Genomic DNA, 17,648 nt, shown 5'->3' with positions numbered 1-17,648 from the left:
ATTGATGAAATCACTAGTGAGAAGCCTCAGCAGGTCTTGTTCAGACTAAGCTCTACATTGATGAAATCACTAGCGAGAAGAATTCTGATAACGCTAGTTCGTTTTATTTTATCTCATATCAAGCATAAATACAACAAAGCAATTAGTACAGTGTATACATGTAATTATAGCCATTTCATTTGAATTCTAGCTTAATCATAGACGCACTAAAACAGTGGAATATTTCAGACTTCCTTATTGCAATTTTTCGTTATCTACTCTTTTTAAAATATCTAGAAATATATTTCCGTAGCACACACACACACACAAAAAGAAATTGGGTATGAGGAAGAATTTTAGATTAGACGCAATTCTTTTATGTTATTTACTCCCCACTCAATAATTCTTTATCAAAAGGCGTGCACTTTTTTAAAACCATTGTGTAAGCACAATAGCAAGTCGCCTATCTAGTGCGATCATTATTTTGAATAACGTTGCGTTGTCACGGTTACTGTTGTTTCGCAAAATTAACTTCCTCCACTTCAATTTAAAAAATTCAAAACAACGCTTCATTATCAGATTTCAATATAAAATACTGTACACTGCATTTTAAGTTTTCGCAATATTCTTCCCGCCGCAAATAATTTGCCGAATTGGGTATGAAGGCCGATGTTTTAACATAACAAAGACCTACATTCCATGGATATAGTACTTGTAAAACGATGGATATACACCATGAAATTTTCCATTATAAACGATAGATGTACACATGTTTGCATTATATGTGATAAATATACACCGCGTTTCCGTTATACATGTATATGATATATATTCGTGCACCACGTTTCCGTTATATATAATAAATATACACCGTGTTTCCATTATTTATTATATATATTCGCCACGTTTGCGTTATATATGATAGATATCCACCACGTTTCCGTTCTATATGATAGATATAGACGGCTTTCCGTTGAAAATGATCGATATTCATCTTGTTCACATACTGACGACATAACGATGATACGATAGACATCGATCATGTGTTCGTTATGAAAATCGCCTCATTCATAATACCGATGTTACAAATGATAGATATCCACCACATGCTCATTATGACGACCGCCTCTTGCGATACATATCTTGTTCAAGTCTTTCGACATTGCTATAGCGGTAGGTGATTGTCCGACGTCAACGCGTTTCACATATTTCCCTTTTTTATTCACAATATGGAGATACTTCGATCCTTTCTCGCAAACATAAAGATTCCCTTTGTTTGTGTCCCCGATAAGGCCCGCTGGAGCCTGGATCTTATTCGGTCTGTATTTATACCTGGCACCCCCGTTACCAGACATGCTATAGACCGTGTTTGTTGTTAAGTCGCTGTAAAAGATAAAGTCGATGTTGCTGGTCCAGATGTATCGAATGCTTTCTCCTCTGACGTGGAGAGTTCTGATTTCATTAAAGTCATGGTCAAGAATCAAGATATATTCTTCTCCTCCGACTACGATATGACCGTCGTCAAGACGACTGATTCCGTAACAATCCATGCCCATGTCAAGATCTTCCTCGTGGCGGCCATTTTGGCAATTGAAGAAGCCAACATATCGTGCCTTTGGAAATGTGATGGCGACTTCTTGGTTAGGAAGCGTGGTGACGTCATATGCTTTGTCCTTTAACTGAATCTCCAGTATTCGTTTTCCGCTTGATGTGTCAAAGATTTGAGCGAGTGAATTTGACTTTTCTCTTGAATCAACGATAATGATTTTGGTTTCCGATAGCCAGTCACAGCCTGTGACGTGAGAAAATTTGTTCTCGGTTTGAATTGTCCTGGAAAGTGTAAATGCATTTCCGCCGAATTCAAGTGAATGCGAAAGAGCGAGTTTTTCATCTTGTTGCAATAATTCTGTTGATCTTGCTTTTTCTACTTTGTAGTTTAATCCAAGCACAGGTTTTGAACTACATGTAGAAGATGTAGCTATAGAACCGAAGGACTGCTTCTTGCGTAAGTTGGTGAGAGACGAACAAAATCGTACAACAGGCACAGGAGATGTGGCAACTTTGACTTCATCAACAAACTTTTCAACTTCCATTGTCATTGATTCTATATTCTTTTTCTGTAATAATAGTCTGACTGCATATCCAAACTGTGATTTTGATGTGGTTTGGAGGCATTTTGTTAGTAAACTGTGTCTGTCTCTCAATAATCTCAAATTGTCTTCATATTCTTGGAGGTTTTTCTGCGAGTATTGGTTTGAAACTTCCACTAGAGTTTGCGTTCGATGATGAACATTAGTACCGATCTTATCTGTCAAGGAATGGATCGTTCCTTGTTTTACAAGACAAAATTTCTCTAACTTCAATTCTGCTTTGTTTTGTTCAGTCAGTAGTTCGTCTAATTCACTTAGCTGATCTTTGATCGATGTTTTCAAATGTGTGAAATCAGACTGAACGTCTTCAAAACAGTTAATAATTTCATGAGCTCCGAGACATAGACCCATGTGGGAATCCGCTACACACGTGTTGCAACACACTTCTTTCTCTACGTCACAAAATCTGGTAAATTTCTCTCCATGTCTTGGGCAAATTTCCCTAGCCATGGACAGTAATATAGGTGTATTTTCTACTTCTTTCCTGCTATATGTGTGATGCTTTGCCAAATATGACAGGGACGAGTGAAACAAAAAGCACTGTTCGCAGAGGTACGCAAGACACTCAAAACACCAGTAAGCAGACGGTGTGGTCTTTGAGCGGTTATGACAAGACGTGCAAGCTTTATTTCCCTCAAGGTCTTCATGATCCAGTAACGTTAGCATCACCGGTGATGATGAGAAAGTATCAGGATTACTGATTGTTTCTGCTGGTTTTTCTGTAGTTGACTTGTATGTACATTTAGGGCATACAACCACCAAACGTCCGTCCTCCTCCAGCACGCAAGATGATAGGCAATCCTCGCACATGGAATGGAAACAATTCAGTGTTCGTGGAGCTCGAAGAATCGCCTGGCAAAGCGCACATTGTAAGACAGTTTTGTTTCTTTGATCCGGTTTCGGGTCAGTACAACAATTTCGTGTTATGTCCAAATTCTCCATTACCTACTTTATTTCCCCGTCAGGCTCAATTACCCGCACCTGCAAAAAAGGTAAATACATACATTTGAACTGTTAAGATTTCGTGTCTATCACTATATCTCTCACAAACCAATGTTCACCATGTTGCAAATCCTTTGGTAAATGTGTTAATCATAATTTTAAGCTATATTCAATACACAAAGGACATCAGAATTACAAACATCTCAAACCACGAAAGGAATCGTATTTCATAAACCTATGGAATTGAAATGCGGATAGATTACAAGGTTCTACGATGAATAACAGATAACAGCGAAGTATTGTGCTATAATACAACAGCATTGTAAATTCTTATTTATTATAATTTTCTTTTATTCACAATCATTACAGAGCATTAGAATCAAATTCCCCTGTTAAATAACTGAAATATTACCAAAAAGCGTATAAACCCCAAATAATTGTAGTAAAGTAGGACCAATCATACGCACGTTAATTACTATGGTGTGAGGATTGTGAAAGGCGTATTCAAATCAAACACAAAATACAATATTTTAAGCAACATTCGACTAAACCTCTGTTTTATGATGTGAAAGTGGCATGATTAATCTTACTTTACTACATAATCAATCAATCAAATGGTACTACATGTGCAGCCCAGAACAAGGAATATACATGAACGCTATAACTATAATGTTCGAGTTGCGTCTCTTAGCAGAAGGACGTAAGACCAGAAGCGGATATTTCAAAAATGTTGGCGGTTGCGCTGTGATAATCGTACAGGGACATTGTTTATTATTATGAATACAAATAATGGCAATAAATAATCAATTAATTTGATAAAACATCATCAGCCCAAAATGTCATCAAGATATAGTTCCAATGACCCTGCCTAGGGCCATTCGTCTATCATACTACAACATCAATTACATGTAGTTCAAAAATGTGTATATACACCTCATCAATTCAAAAAACTACATGATTACACACGTATAGTGAATATATTATTTATGTACTGACGTAATTCTAGCAATAGAATTTAGATCTTAACAACGTGAAAGAAGACTATCTTTGAACTAACCTTTCCATCTTTTAAAAAGTTGTAAAGAGCCCTACAGCCCACTCTTCGGTGCGCCTTTTGTGTAAAACGCATGTGCAATTTGACCGAGTTACTGACCTGAATCAAAATTTCACCCATACGTTCAAAAACTTGGGGGAGTATAACATCGCAGTCATTTCCACTCCTCCGTTACACCTGCTGCACGATCAAGGTGTTATAATACCTGTCTTAAGGTAAGGCTAAAGAGTATCCGTGGGTTAGGGTAAATGAACTCATGGATGTGTAGACCAGGTTATTTGAAACAGCATGACTTTTTACAACCACTAGAACAGCATACGATATCACTGGATATATGTTGGACAGGTTTATATTCCGTGTATTTGTAGTTAATGTGTGTGTGTATTGGATCTACCCGGTTCTTTTTAATACATTCGTAATCGTACATAACTTCCCGCGCGTGAAAACATATTTCAAAATGCATACATGTGCAATGTTTAAAAAAAATTAAGTAACTGTGTTCTCGTCCATATGTATCCTACGTTTTAATGGTTCAATGCTCGCCTACTAAACAATAACTGATATAAGAAATAGACTACTCAGCCAATCAAATCTGAATATTTATCATAACATTTTAAAACGAATTTGGAGAAATGTGTTTGTAAGAGTCTACGCATATTTTCTTTACAGAGTTTGGTGATAAATCAGACACAATCACGCTACAGTCATGTCCTTGGAGGGTTCGGATTTAACTAACTGCTCCATTTGTCTGGAAACATTCAAAGATCCTAAATATCTCATCTGTCTGCATACATTTTGCAAGAAATGTCTCTCAGATTACATTTCTACTCAAGTTCAGGAAGGTTCCAGAGGGTTTCCTTGTCCAGTGTGTCGCCACTTTAACGTGGTCAAAGATTTTCATCGCACCAGACCAGAGGATGTTTCCAATCGACTGCCAACCAATTGTCTGATAGCAATGCTGATTGACCAGCAACGGCTGGAGAAGAAGCTGTTTGTTTGCAACCCTTGTACCAATCGTGGTAGAATGGAGACTACAAGATATTGGTGCTATACATGTGATGCAGCTCTCTGCGGAGCGTGTGGGGAGTTTCACACTTCACTTCCCATTCTAACTGATCACAGAATTGCACCGATCGAGACAGTTAATGATGTTGAGGTAGTGACGTCAATGTACGTCTGCGACGTCCATCCTGGCAAATCACTTGAAATGTTTTGCCATGACCATGATGTCGTCTGCTGTGCAATATGCAAAACAGAGGTCCATGGCCAATGCAAAAACGTGGTCACTTTCCTAGATGCTGTGAAAGATCCTAAAAATCTTACAGTCATCGGTGAATTTGGACAGAAAATGGAAAATCTTATTCAGAAAATTGACTCAAGGGTAGAAGACTTGAACTCCGCGTGCAGCGGCTTAAAGACACAAAACGAGACACGGCGACAACAGATTCAAGAATTCAGTAGTAAGAGTCTCGGTCATGTAGATAACATGAAATCCGAGTTCCTTGAAAAACTGTCGCAAGTACGTGATGACAACTTGAAAAAGATACGGGAGCGGAAAGAATGCCTCCTGAATATGCGCCGCATGATATCAAACTGTGAGAATCTTTTGAAATTGGCGGAGGCGAAATGCACCAATATCCAGTTGTTGACCCTAATACCGAAAGTTTCTAAACTCAGAGATGAGACAAAAGACAAAATAGAGGAGATTGAAAAAAATCCGATGACCATTGACGTGCAGGTTAACATTGACAAAGACTTTGAAGATTGTGTAAACTGCACTTCTCTCGGCCACCTAGTGTCGGTAGCGGACGATTAATCCCCCCCCCCCCCAATACAATGTTAAAAATACTTTATTTTGAATAAAATTATGTGTATTTGATACCTGTATATGTACCTGGAAAGGATGAAAAATATATAGATTCTTCTCAAGAGCACTGCACCAGGTATGTAGGACTTTCCGTTGTACGGTGTGCAGTTGTCAAAAATCGGATGAATAAGTCAAGTGAAGAAATCAAGAAACAGGAGTCATTGACTGAAGACAATGATAACAGATTAGAACGCCCTCAAGTTAAGTGCTATGAAATACTTCCGCCCTAAATTATAGGGATTGATTACCTGTGTATTAATGTTACGAAATATACTGCCTGCTTATTTGTATTGTGTGGATCACACCAATCATTCCATTTTTTTTTTTACCTTCATACTGCAAAGAGATCCAGCTTTTCAAGGAGATACTTTTATGTATGCCCTAGTTGTAATATACGTAATGCTTTAAGTTAAGAATAGTAAGAGCAATCTAATTCGATCACACTTTTTTTTTTACTTTAACAGAGCAGACTTGATTTGCTACATTCAATCATATATATATATATATATATATATATATATATATATATATATATATATATAAATTGATGATCAAATGGAGTTCAATCACATAACATTTATGTGATTGAACTCCATTTGATCATCAATTTATGTAGCTCCGTGAGGCCACATCGAGCACTCTAGAAGATTATATCGGAGATTTATCCCACTATATATATATATATATATATATATATATATATATATTTATACATTGTATATAATTATATATATGCGCTAAAATCCAACAACACTCAACATCCAAAGTGTCTGATCTAATAGTAGATACGAGGTCAAATGAAAAAGGATATAAAAGGCACTAAATATGACTAAATATTTCCCGGGACGGCCTGTCCCTTCCTCAGGACAACAGAATATTTACATAGAAAAGAAAACTAAATAGAAAAGGAGACTGAGATGAGTGTTGACGATTAGAACAGACTTTTCTTTTGCCACATATTCAGTATTACACTAGATAATTTTGATATGTAGACGTTTTGTTTGTTATCAGCTTTTGTAGTTTAGTTGTAGTGTTAGTTTCCTTTTCTAAATGAAACATATCTAAAGCACCGAAATATCAATAAAAACTAGTCGAGTATATACTCAGTCGGCTGTGTGATGTTTTTATCATACTACAACTTGTGTAGCTTTTTCTATACGTATTTCTGGATTATATGCACCACGTGGTTCAATGTTCACAATAATGCCTTGTTTGTCTACTAAATCAAGAAATTATATGACATGTCCGTATCACAGGGAAATATGTCGCTTGCGTTCAAATTTCCTATTAAAGAGTATACCAGATAATAGTAAATTCGAACCCAAGCGATACAATTGTCTGTGGTCCATAAAAATGTATGCACCATTCCAAACACTAATCTAATGCATTAATAGGGATTCATCAATTAAGTTAATTGCAATTTTGAATTTTTCACATTTCAAACAAATCAAACATGCACAACTGGTTATTTTGTTTGTGTAAAATCAAATCAGGACGGAATGTGTTCCCACCTTTGCAAAAGTGCTGTCATTAAATCAGTGGTACTAATATTGTTCCATTTAAAATTGGGAATATACTGATGCTTCTTTTGATGTACTAATTAAACTTTAATATTAATTATTTTTTATCGCAGATCAATACAAATGAATGAATAATTTCTCTTTGCAATATTGACTGATGTTGACCAGTGAAATTTGAGTTACATGTATGCAATTTTTCCTCTGCAATGATTGCTGCCTTCATCACCTGATGAAACAACACAGAAAATATTTTATTGTTTTTATTTAGATATTATGTATTTTTAAAAAAAATATAAACTAGATGTATGCTAGTTGCGCAGATATAGGTGGTACATGTACTTTAAAAACCTCGGATCAAACTAGTTTGCAACAAGCGCGATGCAGATGAAAGCAATGCCATATTTGGACCCCCGCCCCCTTTCGAAAGTCCAAAACTTCTCCGACCTACGCATATCATGTTAAAATATTTATGTATTTATCAATTTCTTCATTTTCACGAGTAACCGCATATGTTTTGACTTCCGTCTTTTACAAGTATGTATGCTCTCTTTAAAACGACCAAATTGGTTTCCATAAATCTATACCTTTTCAAAAAAATACTTTTCAGTGTAGGACATATCATTTATTTCCATCGAATTAAGTACATTTTTGTATATTTTCGTCAATTTTTCCACAGAATCTACTTTAAACAGCATGACCTTTGTGACATCATTCATTTGCATGAGGTTAAAAGTATTTTTAAACTATAAGGCCTAGTGAAGTAGATCATCTTTGAGAGCAGAAATATACATAATGTTATTTATACCGAGAGCTACATATAGAGAGGAAATTTCATTCAATTCAAATGTAGCTTTTTTCATGAGAAACGAATCTTTGGAGCATCTCTAAAATTTTCTAAAAGAAATATCTTCGTTTTCCGTTTTATCCGGGTCGAAAAATCTCGCTCGGTTGAGACCATGAAACCACCCACGTGTAACGGAGCAAGAAAATGTTTCAGAATCCGATGAAAAATGGCCGAGTAAAGCTTGAAAGACAACTGCGTCAGATGCAATTTAACATACAACAGCTCGGTATCAAAGGATATATTCTCAGAAAAACACGAGTGGATATACAAAACATTGCTTATTATTGCAGACTGACAGGTGATACGCTTGATTAGTTCTCTAGCAAATCTCGACACCCGTATTGAGTGTCTGCTTGTGCAATCTGAATCATAAATAATAATGCGTTGTCGCATTGTTTAGTTCGGACAAAGGACATCAGAAATAGTTTTATTGCGAGATTGATTTTATTTATTTATTTGTAAGGCTAAATATGTACATGCACGGGCACTGGAAATATAGTTTGTGCATGTATAAAAACCCCTTTTTTATACATGCACATACTAGGCCTATATATTTACATTAACTTCCAGTGCCCGTGCATACATGTGCCTTATCATGTGGTAAATGAGCAGGTTTCTCCTAATATGTACTCTGTCCAGTGATCCATAAGGTCCTCTACGTATGTAGATATCGTAGCTGGACTATGCAAACTTTGGTACTGTGACACTGTTATCGTAGCCAGACATTACTGTGAAATTTCATGATTATGATTGAATGACTTCTCTTTTCAACTTTTGGATAGTAGATTTAATTTAATTACGATTAGTGTTTCTTAATGATTACATTTGATTACTTTATCAAGATTTTGATTTATTAGGAACACATACATTCATTTAGAAAATAATTGTTTCAACATTTTAAAAATGGCACTAGAGCAGTAGGGCTGAAATGATTCACTGAAATATCTTATACTGTTCAATATGAGCGCTTGATTCATTGCCTCGATTTTCAATTTGATACATTTATTACAAACGGGTTCAGTAAGATTCATAAGGCTTGGCCTGTACTTATTGTTGTTACCTGCATGAGGGACAAAATAGCGTCCAATAATTAGTATATGTAATGTACCACCATGTTCCATAATGTTAAGCAATCCAGACTGTCTAGATGTAAGGCTGCAATTACATGTGTAACAAGAAGGTAAAAGACGCAACGGACCTGACCGAAATTCAAATCCGGGCCCTCAGAATGTCCAGTCAGGTGCTCTACCAACTGAGCTATCTTCACCACCAGTAATCAAACCCACCTGACAGCCTCATTCCTCTCTTGTTAAATGTCTTTGAAGACATCAATCCAGTATCTTTATCCCCATACAGGCATTTTTACCTGTCAGTTCCAGGGCTGGTCTAAGGCACCAAATATAACAGGGAGGGAGAAAATGCAATGGACCAGACTAAGATTAGAAACTGGGGCCCTTGAATCTCTAGTCAGGTACTCTACCAACTGAGCTATCTCGCCACCAGCGATCGAAACCGTCTGACCACTACACATGCATGTAATATAAATGTGAAAGTAATATTTTGAAATTGTAAACAAACTGCATCGATGCATGTGGTATACGTACATGATTATACAGTGATTTTTTAGACCCATTTTAGGTCCGAATATCAGCCCTTTCCCCTGCCAAAAAATACCAATTTTTTCCCAATTTAACTTGCACTTTTCCCAATTATAAAAACTGGCGAAAAACATATTTGTTTTAAAATAAGTTCAATGTGAATACATGACATGGGGAGACATGAAATGTATTTATTGATACATTTTATTTTCTTGTAGAATACAGAGCTACAAATCGAACATGTCGCAGAAATCCAAGCGTAAAGCTGCCATGATGACAGCCGAGGTGGTGCCAGGCTCATCAACTGAAGTTGCCAAGGAAGTGGCTAAGTCTGAACTACTGGGCTCGCAGGAGAAAAAGCAGAAAACTACTGAAAAGGGCGACTCGAGTTCATCCAATCAACAGACGGAGGAAGAAATAAACAAGTACTTGGATGACACTTTTGAAGGAAGACGTGCATTTGTCACAGAGGAAATGCCAGCGATTATTGTACTGAAAGAGCACTTTCCACAGCTCTTCAAAGGGAGGCAAATGCTGGCAGAGTTTCAGAGGATAACTGGTATGGACATCGATCACCTGATTCAGGAATACTGTGTAAAATATGCTTCAACAATCATTAGTTTAGGACATCAGACCCCCGGATCGGGAAGCATTCTAAAGCGCGCTGAATCAGTGAAACAGCAGAATGTGGCGCTAAAACAGTACTGGGACATGGTAACGGCGCTCTGCCTGATCCCACTGCTGCTGAAGGAAAATCTCATGGAGATGGTGAGAGAAATCGGAACAGACGATGAAGTAGACCCCAGGGGAAAGATCGTCCCTATTCTCATCTCGAAGGGATCCATATTCCGAAGTGATGAATTTGTTTTGATTGTTGAAGAGGAAGTGGTCCAAGAATTCGAGGAGTTCACAATTGCATTGGGAACACTGTTTTCCGCATACTGGGTCTTCAACATGCAGTATCCAAGAACACTAAGCCACACATACAACTTTATTCAGAAAGCCATTCTACACCTGAGAGATGGCACTCCATTCCCCCCTGTGTGTAAACAGCTGGTGCTGAGGTTACAGAAAATGTGTACCCAGGGAAAACGTGGTACCCACACATAAAATTTTCTTATAAGTTCCAAATTTTAATATATTGATGTAAATCAATTTATTTATGCATGGAAAATCGCATGGGGTCCATGGGTAATTTGGAATCGATAGGTGCAACAAGAGTGAATTGCTTTTATATTCCTACATGGTACATATGTACCTTACACTTTGGCTTGCAATGATACCAGCACATCACAAAATTAAAATCCATACGTAAAGCACTGCAAATGGGTTCATATTGAATTTTTTTTCCCTTGTCCTTCTCTTATTATTGGGTCACCTGAGTTACTCAGCTGAGTTCCTAACTTCCTGCTGTCTGTGGTCGTTCATTGCAGTGTGTTGTTAACTTAGGAACATTTTTTTTAGTTCATCTATGAAACTGACGAATGTTCACCAAAATTGCTGTGCAGCATCTTATGGGGTAGGAAACAAGTATTTTTGAATTTTGTGACCCTCCCATTTTGAAGTCTTAGGGATACATGTAGGGTTTAAATATCAATAAATAGTACAATCTTTAAAAAAAAAAAAATTTTTACTCCTGGGCATCTGGTACTAAAACAAGGTACATCATTATACTGAACTAGAAAACTTTAACAATTGTGAAATGCATTGCCCCTGGGCTCGGGCTCAAGGGTAGGACAGTATTCATCACAGTAAAACTGCATTGATTTTTTTTTATTCCTGAACATCTGGGAAACGAACTACTGTAGAATCATTTTAATTCGGGGGGGGGGGGGGGGGGGGGGGGGGCAATTTTCATGATGGATTGCTGAAATTTTTACGGGTTCGTGGGGACATAATTTTGTGAATTTATATATTTGTAAGAAAGATAACTCTGGAATGTAATTATGATTCTTTATTCGTTGATGATGTAAATTCGTGGGTGAGGAGTACCCACGAATTCCATGAAAATTGAGCCACCACGAATTCTAATAATTCCGCAGTACATGCAGTTATATTGAGCATGGAGGGCTCTTTTAAATCTTGTGAAAGTAAGGCCCCTAGATCAGAGGCTCAAGCAGGATAGGGTTATATGAATCATGCAGTAAAATACATTGTTTTAGATATAATCTTTTGTATTTCCGAACATCTAAGGAATAAACTAACGGTAGATGCAAAGTTTTACTGAGCATTGAGTCCTCCATTAAAATAGTGAGATTGATGACCATGGGAGGGGTTCAGGCTCCAGGGCACGGCTATAAGGATCACTCGGTGAAAATGCAGTATTTTCAATCTGTAGAAATCTTCACTCCTGAATATCAGACATAAGAACTCTGTGTGTAGTGATAATGAGTATTAAGGCTGCAACTAAAATGATGAATTCCTTGGTCCATGGACTAGGGGTTCAGATCTCGGTGAAGGAGGTCGCATAGAGAAAATGTATTTAATCTTTAGATATCTTCCTCATCAACTCTGAACATCCAGCACACAAGCTAGATGCATTAGTTAAAATGAACATAAGGGGCTGCCCCTAAAATTGTGAAATTCATAACCCTGATTATTTGTTCCAAGCCCCATGATGTGGCTTTTGTGAACTAAAGATACATATATTATATGGTGTCATCTTAAATTGTTTAGAAATGATCTTTACTCCTGAACATCTACCCCATACTTTGCACAAAGAAATATTTATCTGGGCTGCAGCTTAGTATTTGTTAGATATTAGCATGTTATTTGTGATCAGAAAAATGACAGTTAAGGCTCTTTAGTCTCTTGTGATGTTATTCTTATTTCTTTATATGATGCAAGTTTGCATTATACTTGTATTATATATTCATTTTGGAACTGTCACATATTTTCAAGTAATTTTCATGTTCATATAAAATTTTGGTGCTTGCAGCATTAGGAGCGGATATGTTTTTTGCTGTTAGAGTTATCATTCTTTAACTACAAAGTGCAATATTGAAGTATTTCTGTATAAAAAAAATCAGCTATTTCATCAGCTAGTAAAAAGCTTCAAGGGCAGATAGTCTTGAAACTGTTTACCAGACATAGGATTTCACACAGGCCTTTTCCTCCCGAGTTATCATTTATGACATCTACTGAAAATTGCCCCATTTGATTGACTCCCTTAGCAGAAGGTCATGTTTCTGCTATTTTGTTGTTTAATTGATAGTTTGATAAAATCTTATTTACTGGGTATTGAACCAGTTGACCAAGTCTTACTAACTGGGTATTGTAATTTGAACCAGTAACTAGCTTATTGCCCCCTCAACAGTAACAACTCTGTTCGTCAGCTACATGTATTATATGCTTTGGTTGTGTCTCGGTTATAGCTACTGTCTAGGGAGTAGTAAACTTGTCGGGGGGGGGCTCTATAAATTCACTGTTGTACCCCTAAATCAATCCTGTCTTCCTGGGGCTTGAATCTCGAGATTCTTTTAAGGAATTGATTTTCATTATTACTAGTCATGAATGTAGATCTTGTTTACACAGTATTGTGCCATATATGTATATTTATAAAATGTGCAAAATCATTTATTCACATCAATCCCGTTATTAAGGGAGAGATGTTTTTTCCTAAGCAAAGTTGAGAAAATACCGAATGCCAAATATGGAACTGAATGTGTAATGTGAAATATTGTATTTGTACTTGAAGGAATGCCTTATTTTCTGTCTACTAGCAACTGAACATATGCTACATTTTTAAATATTGAATTTAGAGCAGTTGTGCGATTTAGTGTAAACACATGTACATGGTCCAGCTCATACTTAATTTATGGGCAAGGTGCTCTTTTAGAAAAGTTGGTTGTTTTTATTCAGATTTTTTGTATGTTTTCTCATAAAATCCATTGTAACATTGATTGATTGATTTAATATTGTTTAACGTCCCTCTCGAGAATATTTCACTCATATGGAGACGTCGCATAAAATCCATTGTAACATTGCGGATTCCTTACTTACAATTTCTGGGAACTTAAAATCATGAGTGCTTAGGGATTTAAATAGTGAGAAATAAAGGCTTCTGGTGAATTAATTAGAAATTTACAGTAGGTGCATATGAATGAGTATCGCTTTAGACTGAGAATCTACAATTTGTCATATTGACACTAAACTGCTCTATTTTTGGTCCCCTACTGGAAAAGCTGAAAGGAAAACTACTTGTTTGTACTCCATCTGTCTGTCTGTTCTTCCGTCTGTCACAACTTAAGCTTTCTGGACTTTTTCCATTATGCTTTGATTTAGGAAGATGAAATTTGGTTCGCTGCTGTAACTTTTAAATATTTTCACATTTTTATGAAATTTATGGAACTTTGTGCAAAGGACTTGACACGGAGCCAGTAGGGGAAGTGTATTGCTATACAATACTTTCAGAATGAGATATGAACAGCAACGATTTAAGCTTGCATACTTCATGAAGCTTGTTATATTTATGCCCCGAAGATCGGGGGGCCATATTGTTTTTGTCCTGTCTGTCATTCTGTAATTCTGTCTGAAACTTTAACCCTGCTGATAACTTTTGAACAGTAAGTGATAGAGCTTTGATATTTCACATGAGTGTTCCTTGTGACAAGACCTTTCCGTGGGTACCCTCATTTTTTACCCTTTGACCTTGGAGTTTGACCTACTTTTTGAAAACTTTAACCTTGCTAATAACTTTTGAAGAGTAAGTGATAGAGCTTTGATATTTCACATGAGTATTCCTTGTGACAAGACCTTTCCGTGGGTACCATCATTTTTTACCCTTTGACCTTGGAGTTTGACCTACTTTTTGAAAACTTTAACCTTGCTAATAACTTTTGAACAGTAAATGATAGAGCTTTGATATTTCACATGAGTATTCCTTTTGACAAGACCTTTCTGTTGGTACCAACATTTTTGATCCTTTGACCTTAGTTTGACCAACTTTTTGAAAACTTTAATCTTGCTTATAACTTTTGAACAGTAAGTAATAGAGCTTTGATATTTCACATGAGTATTCCTTGTAACAAGACCTTTCCATGGGTACCAACATTTTTGACCCTTTGATCTTGGAGTTTGACCTACTTTTTGAAAACTAACCTTGCTTATAACTTTTGAACAGTAAGTTATAGAGCTTTGATATTTCACATGAGCATTCCTTGTGACAAGACCTTTCCGTTGGTACTAAACCTTTTGACCTTGACACTTAACCTACTTTTAAAAAAAATTACATTGGTCATTACTTCTAAATGGTAAATATTAGAGCTTTCTTATTGTACATGAGCATTTCTTGTGACAAGATCTTTCTACTGGTAAGACATTTGTCCTTGTGACCTTGGCCATCTTCGGAATTGGCCATTATCGGGGGCATTTGTGTTTCACAAACACATCTTGTTTTTATTTACATTCTTCTTTCATACATGCATTGTTTACAACTGCAATGCATTCATGAGGAAATGACTATCGATACAATTTGTAGAGATATCAAAGATAAAAGCATTGAAAATGTAAATATATGTGTCTGATTGCATTGTTTATGCAGAACCAGTTTAAGTCGTATGTTTTACAAATCCATTTTGATCATGATTTATACATATTTATGTAACACTCTCAATGCATGTGAATTCAGCCAGTAGTTTTTGTTATTCTAAGCTTGGTGTATGACAAATTATTTCAGCTATATAATGAACATGATCAAAGTAAATGGTCTTACAGGTCAAAATATCTCTGTGTGTCACGGCCAGAGTATCTGGATGTCCGTGCTCAGATTGTTCCATATAGTTAGGGTATGGTCATCGTATCCAGGTCATGCATATTTAACTTTGTCTTCTCTTCACAATGAGCTGTATATTGAACAAAAATGCTTCTGGAACACCATTAACATTGTCTTTGTCGGCAGAATTCTGCCACTTGTACTCAAATTTTGCTTGTACGATTTTAACTAATTTTACTATGTATGCAACACGAAAACCAACCAACATTTTGAAACCAGGTTTTGTTTTTTATCTTTTGTGTGTGATTAGTGTGGTAATGTTCATTAGAGATTAATAAGGTATGAGTATTTTGTTACATTTTTTTTATAATTTATTTTCCTTACGTTTCACCAGATAGAAGAAGGCATCAAGGCATTTTTGTTTTTATTAGTTATTGTTTCTGTTACTGTTCTTGTTGTAAATTGTCAAGAAAGAAAAAAAGAAACCAAAATCTGTTTGTTGTTATAATCTCTCTGTGTGGAAATGCTGTTTTATCAAGTACAGGATGATAACAAACTTAATACATCAATAAGTGCCAAATAATGTAGTTATATCTATGACTAAAAGGAAATGGATAACTGGTTTACCTCTGTCAATCTGTTTCCTGAGAGCTACAGTTTTGGAGCTTGGCATCCTTTTGTCAGACTTTTCTTGACTTGGTTTTAGATGTGTACAACTTCAAAGCAAGAGAACTATTTTACAAGACCATGGCTTAATTCTGATTTTGATGATTGGATTGCATGCTTTAATGAGAAATTATGTGGCTCAGCGATGAAGCTCATAAATGTTAGGAGGAAAATTGGTATATACTGCACTTTAAGTTAACATACATGCATACAAAAGATGAAGATTATTGACATATTGAAGCAGTTTTACTTGTGTATTAATTGTTGCAGTACCTTTGGTCTTCGATAATGAAGTAATGATCTAGTCTCAGGTTTGACATACAGGACATTATGCCGAAACATTTTGGCCTCTGCTTTGGACATAATATGATGGGCCGAAGTCTGGCCTGTTGTTGTAGACATCATGGCTGCTATAGACATCATATGTTTGACCTATCATGTAATTCCATAGTTTTGTCCATTACAACGTAATATGGACAAAGTCACCTGCAAAGTCTGACTTGATATGCTTTGGGCATAATACACATCTGATGTAGTGCAAAGTTTGACTATGCTTTGGACATGATATGATGATGTCTCTAAGTTAAGCTTACTGCTATGCACTAGTGCCAAAAGAACAAAGTACGATTGTGTACATAAAAAGGCCCAAAAATATTCTCTGATTTAAATGTATCTTGAATCAAGCTTGATCTGTGTTTTGAATAAGTTAAATACATGCCAAGTATACTATCTCAACTTAAATCAAAGTTATTTCTTATTCTATAGCATTATTATGTCATGAATAAGAGTTTTTCCCGCCTTTTTTCAAAAAGAGCTTGATAACTTAAATTTCATCCACATTATTGCTTAGGAAAAGGTGTGCCCATCCGTTGAGCAAAATGAAATTAATATATATTGTGTATTAAGAGAGGATGAAAAATGTATTTGAATATAAATTTGCTCAACGCATGGGCTGTATGTTTCCTGAAAGGAAAACCCCCTGAATTTAAGAAATTTTTCATTGATTTTTGCATCTTTTGGCAATTTTATGCAAACTTCACGCTCCTGTCATATAAAAGAAAGCAATTTTGAATCAAATTAAACGTAGTTTGAATTTGCTTATACATTCCTTATTTGAATGCCACATTTTGGGACTCCTACTGAAATCATCTATTTTCTGGGCCAGATGACTGTAGAAACCGTCCCTACTTCTTTGAACTTCTACTTTGGGCTTGTAGTCTAGTCAATCTAGCTCAAAAATGAGCAAAACCTCAAACTAATTGCAACACAAATGAAATTTTGATTATTCATGCAAGAAAACACATGCGAACAACAT

General features: G+C 36.1%; 3 protein-coding genes across 3 annotated transcripts; 2 read left to right on the top strand and 1 right to left on the bottom strand.

Annotated features, from left to right (window-relative positions):
* Positions 1-48: 48 nt before the first annotated feature.
* On the bottom strand, positions 49-17,150 carry LOC130048367 (uncharacterized). The gene is made up of 3 exons (XM_056145012.1): positions 16,607-17,150; positions 16,295-16,383; positions 49-3,110 (listed from the first exon to the last, which is right to left on the bottom strand). The coding sequence occupies exon 3, from the start codon at positions 3,069-3,071 to the stop codon at positions 1,062-1,064; it is 2,010 nt and encodes a 669-aa protein (XP_056000987.1). The 5' UTR covers positions 3,072-3,110; positions 16,295-16,383; positions 16,607-17,150; the 3' UTR covers positions 49-1,061.
* On the top strand, positions 4,804-5,981 carry LOC130048383 (tripartite motif-containing protein 45-like). The gene has a single exon (XM_056145039.1). It carries the CDS (start codon positions 4,832-4,834, stop codon positions 5,939-5,941), a length of 1,110 nt encoding a protein of 369 aa, XP_056001014.1. The 5' UTR covers positions 4,804-4,831; the 3' UTR covers positions 5,942-5,981.
* Positions 8,445-16,162, top strand: LOC130048388 (uncharacterized). The gene is made up of 2 exons (XM_056145044.1): positions 8,445-8,654; positions 10,173-16,162. Exon 2 carries the CDS (start codon positions 10,195-10,197, stop codon positions 11,062-11,064), a length of 870 nt encoding a protein of 289 aa, XP_056001019.1. The 5' UTR covers positions 8,445-8,654; positions 10,173-10,194; the 3' UTR covers positions 11,065-16,162.
* Positions 17,151-17,648: the final 498 nt, after the last annotated feature.

The sequence above is a fragment of the Ostrea edulis genome, chromosome 7 (genome assembly GCF_947568905.1).
Source record: "Ostrea edulis chromosome 7, xbOstEdul1.1, whole genome shotgun sequence".
Taxonomy (NCBI): domain Eukaryota; kingdom Metazoa; phylum Mollusca; class Bivalvia; order Ostreida; family Ostreidae; genus Ostrea; species Ostrea edulis.
This window is presented reverse-complemented; position numbering and strand designations above follow the sequence as displayed.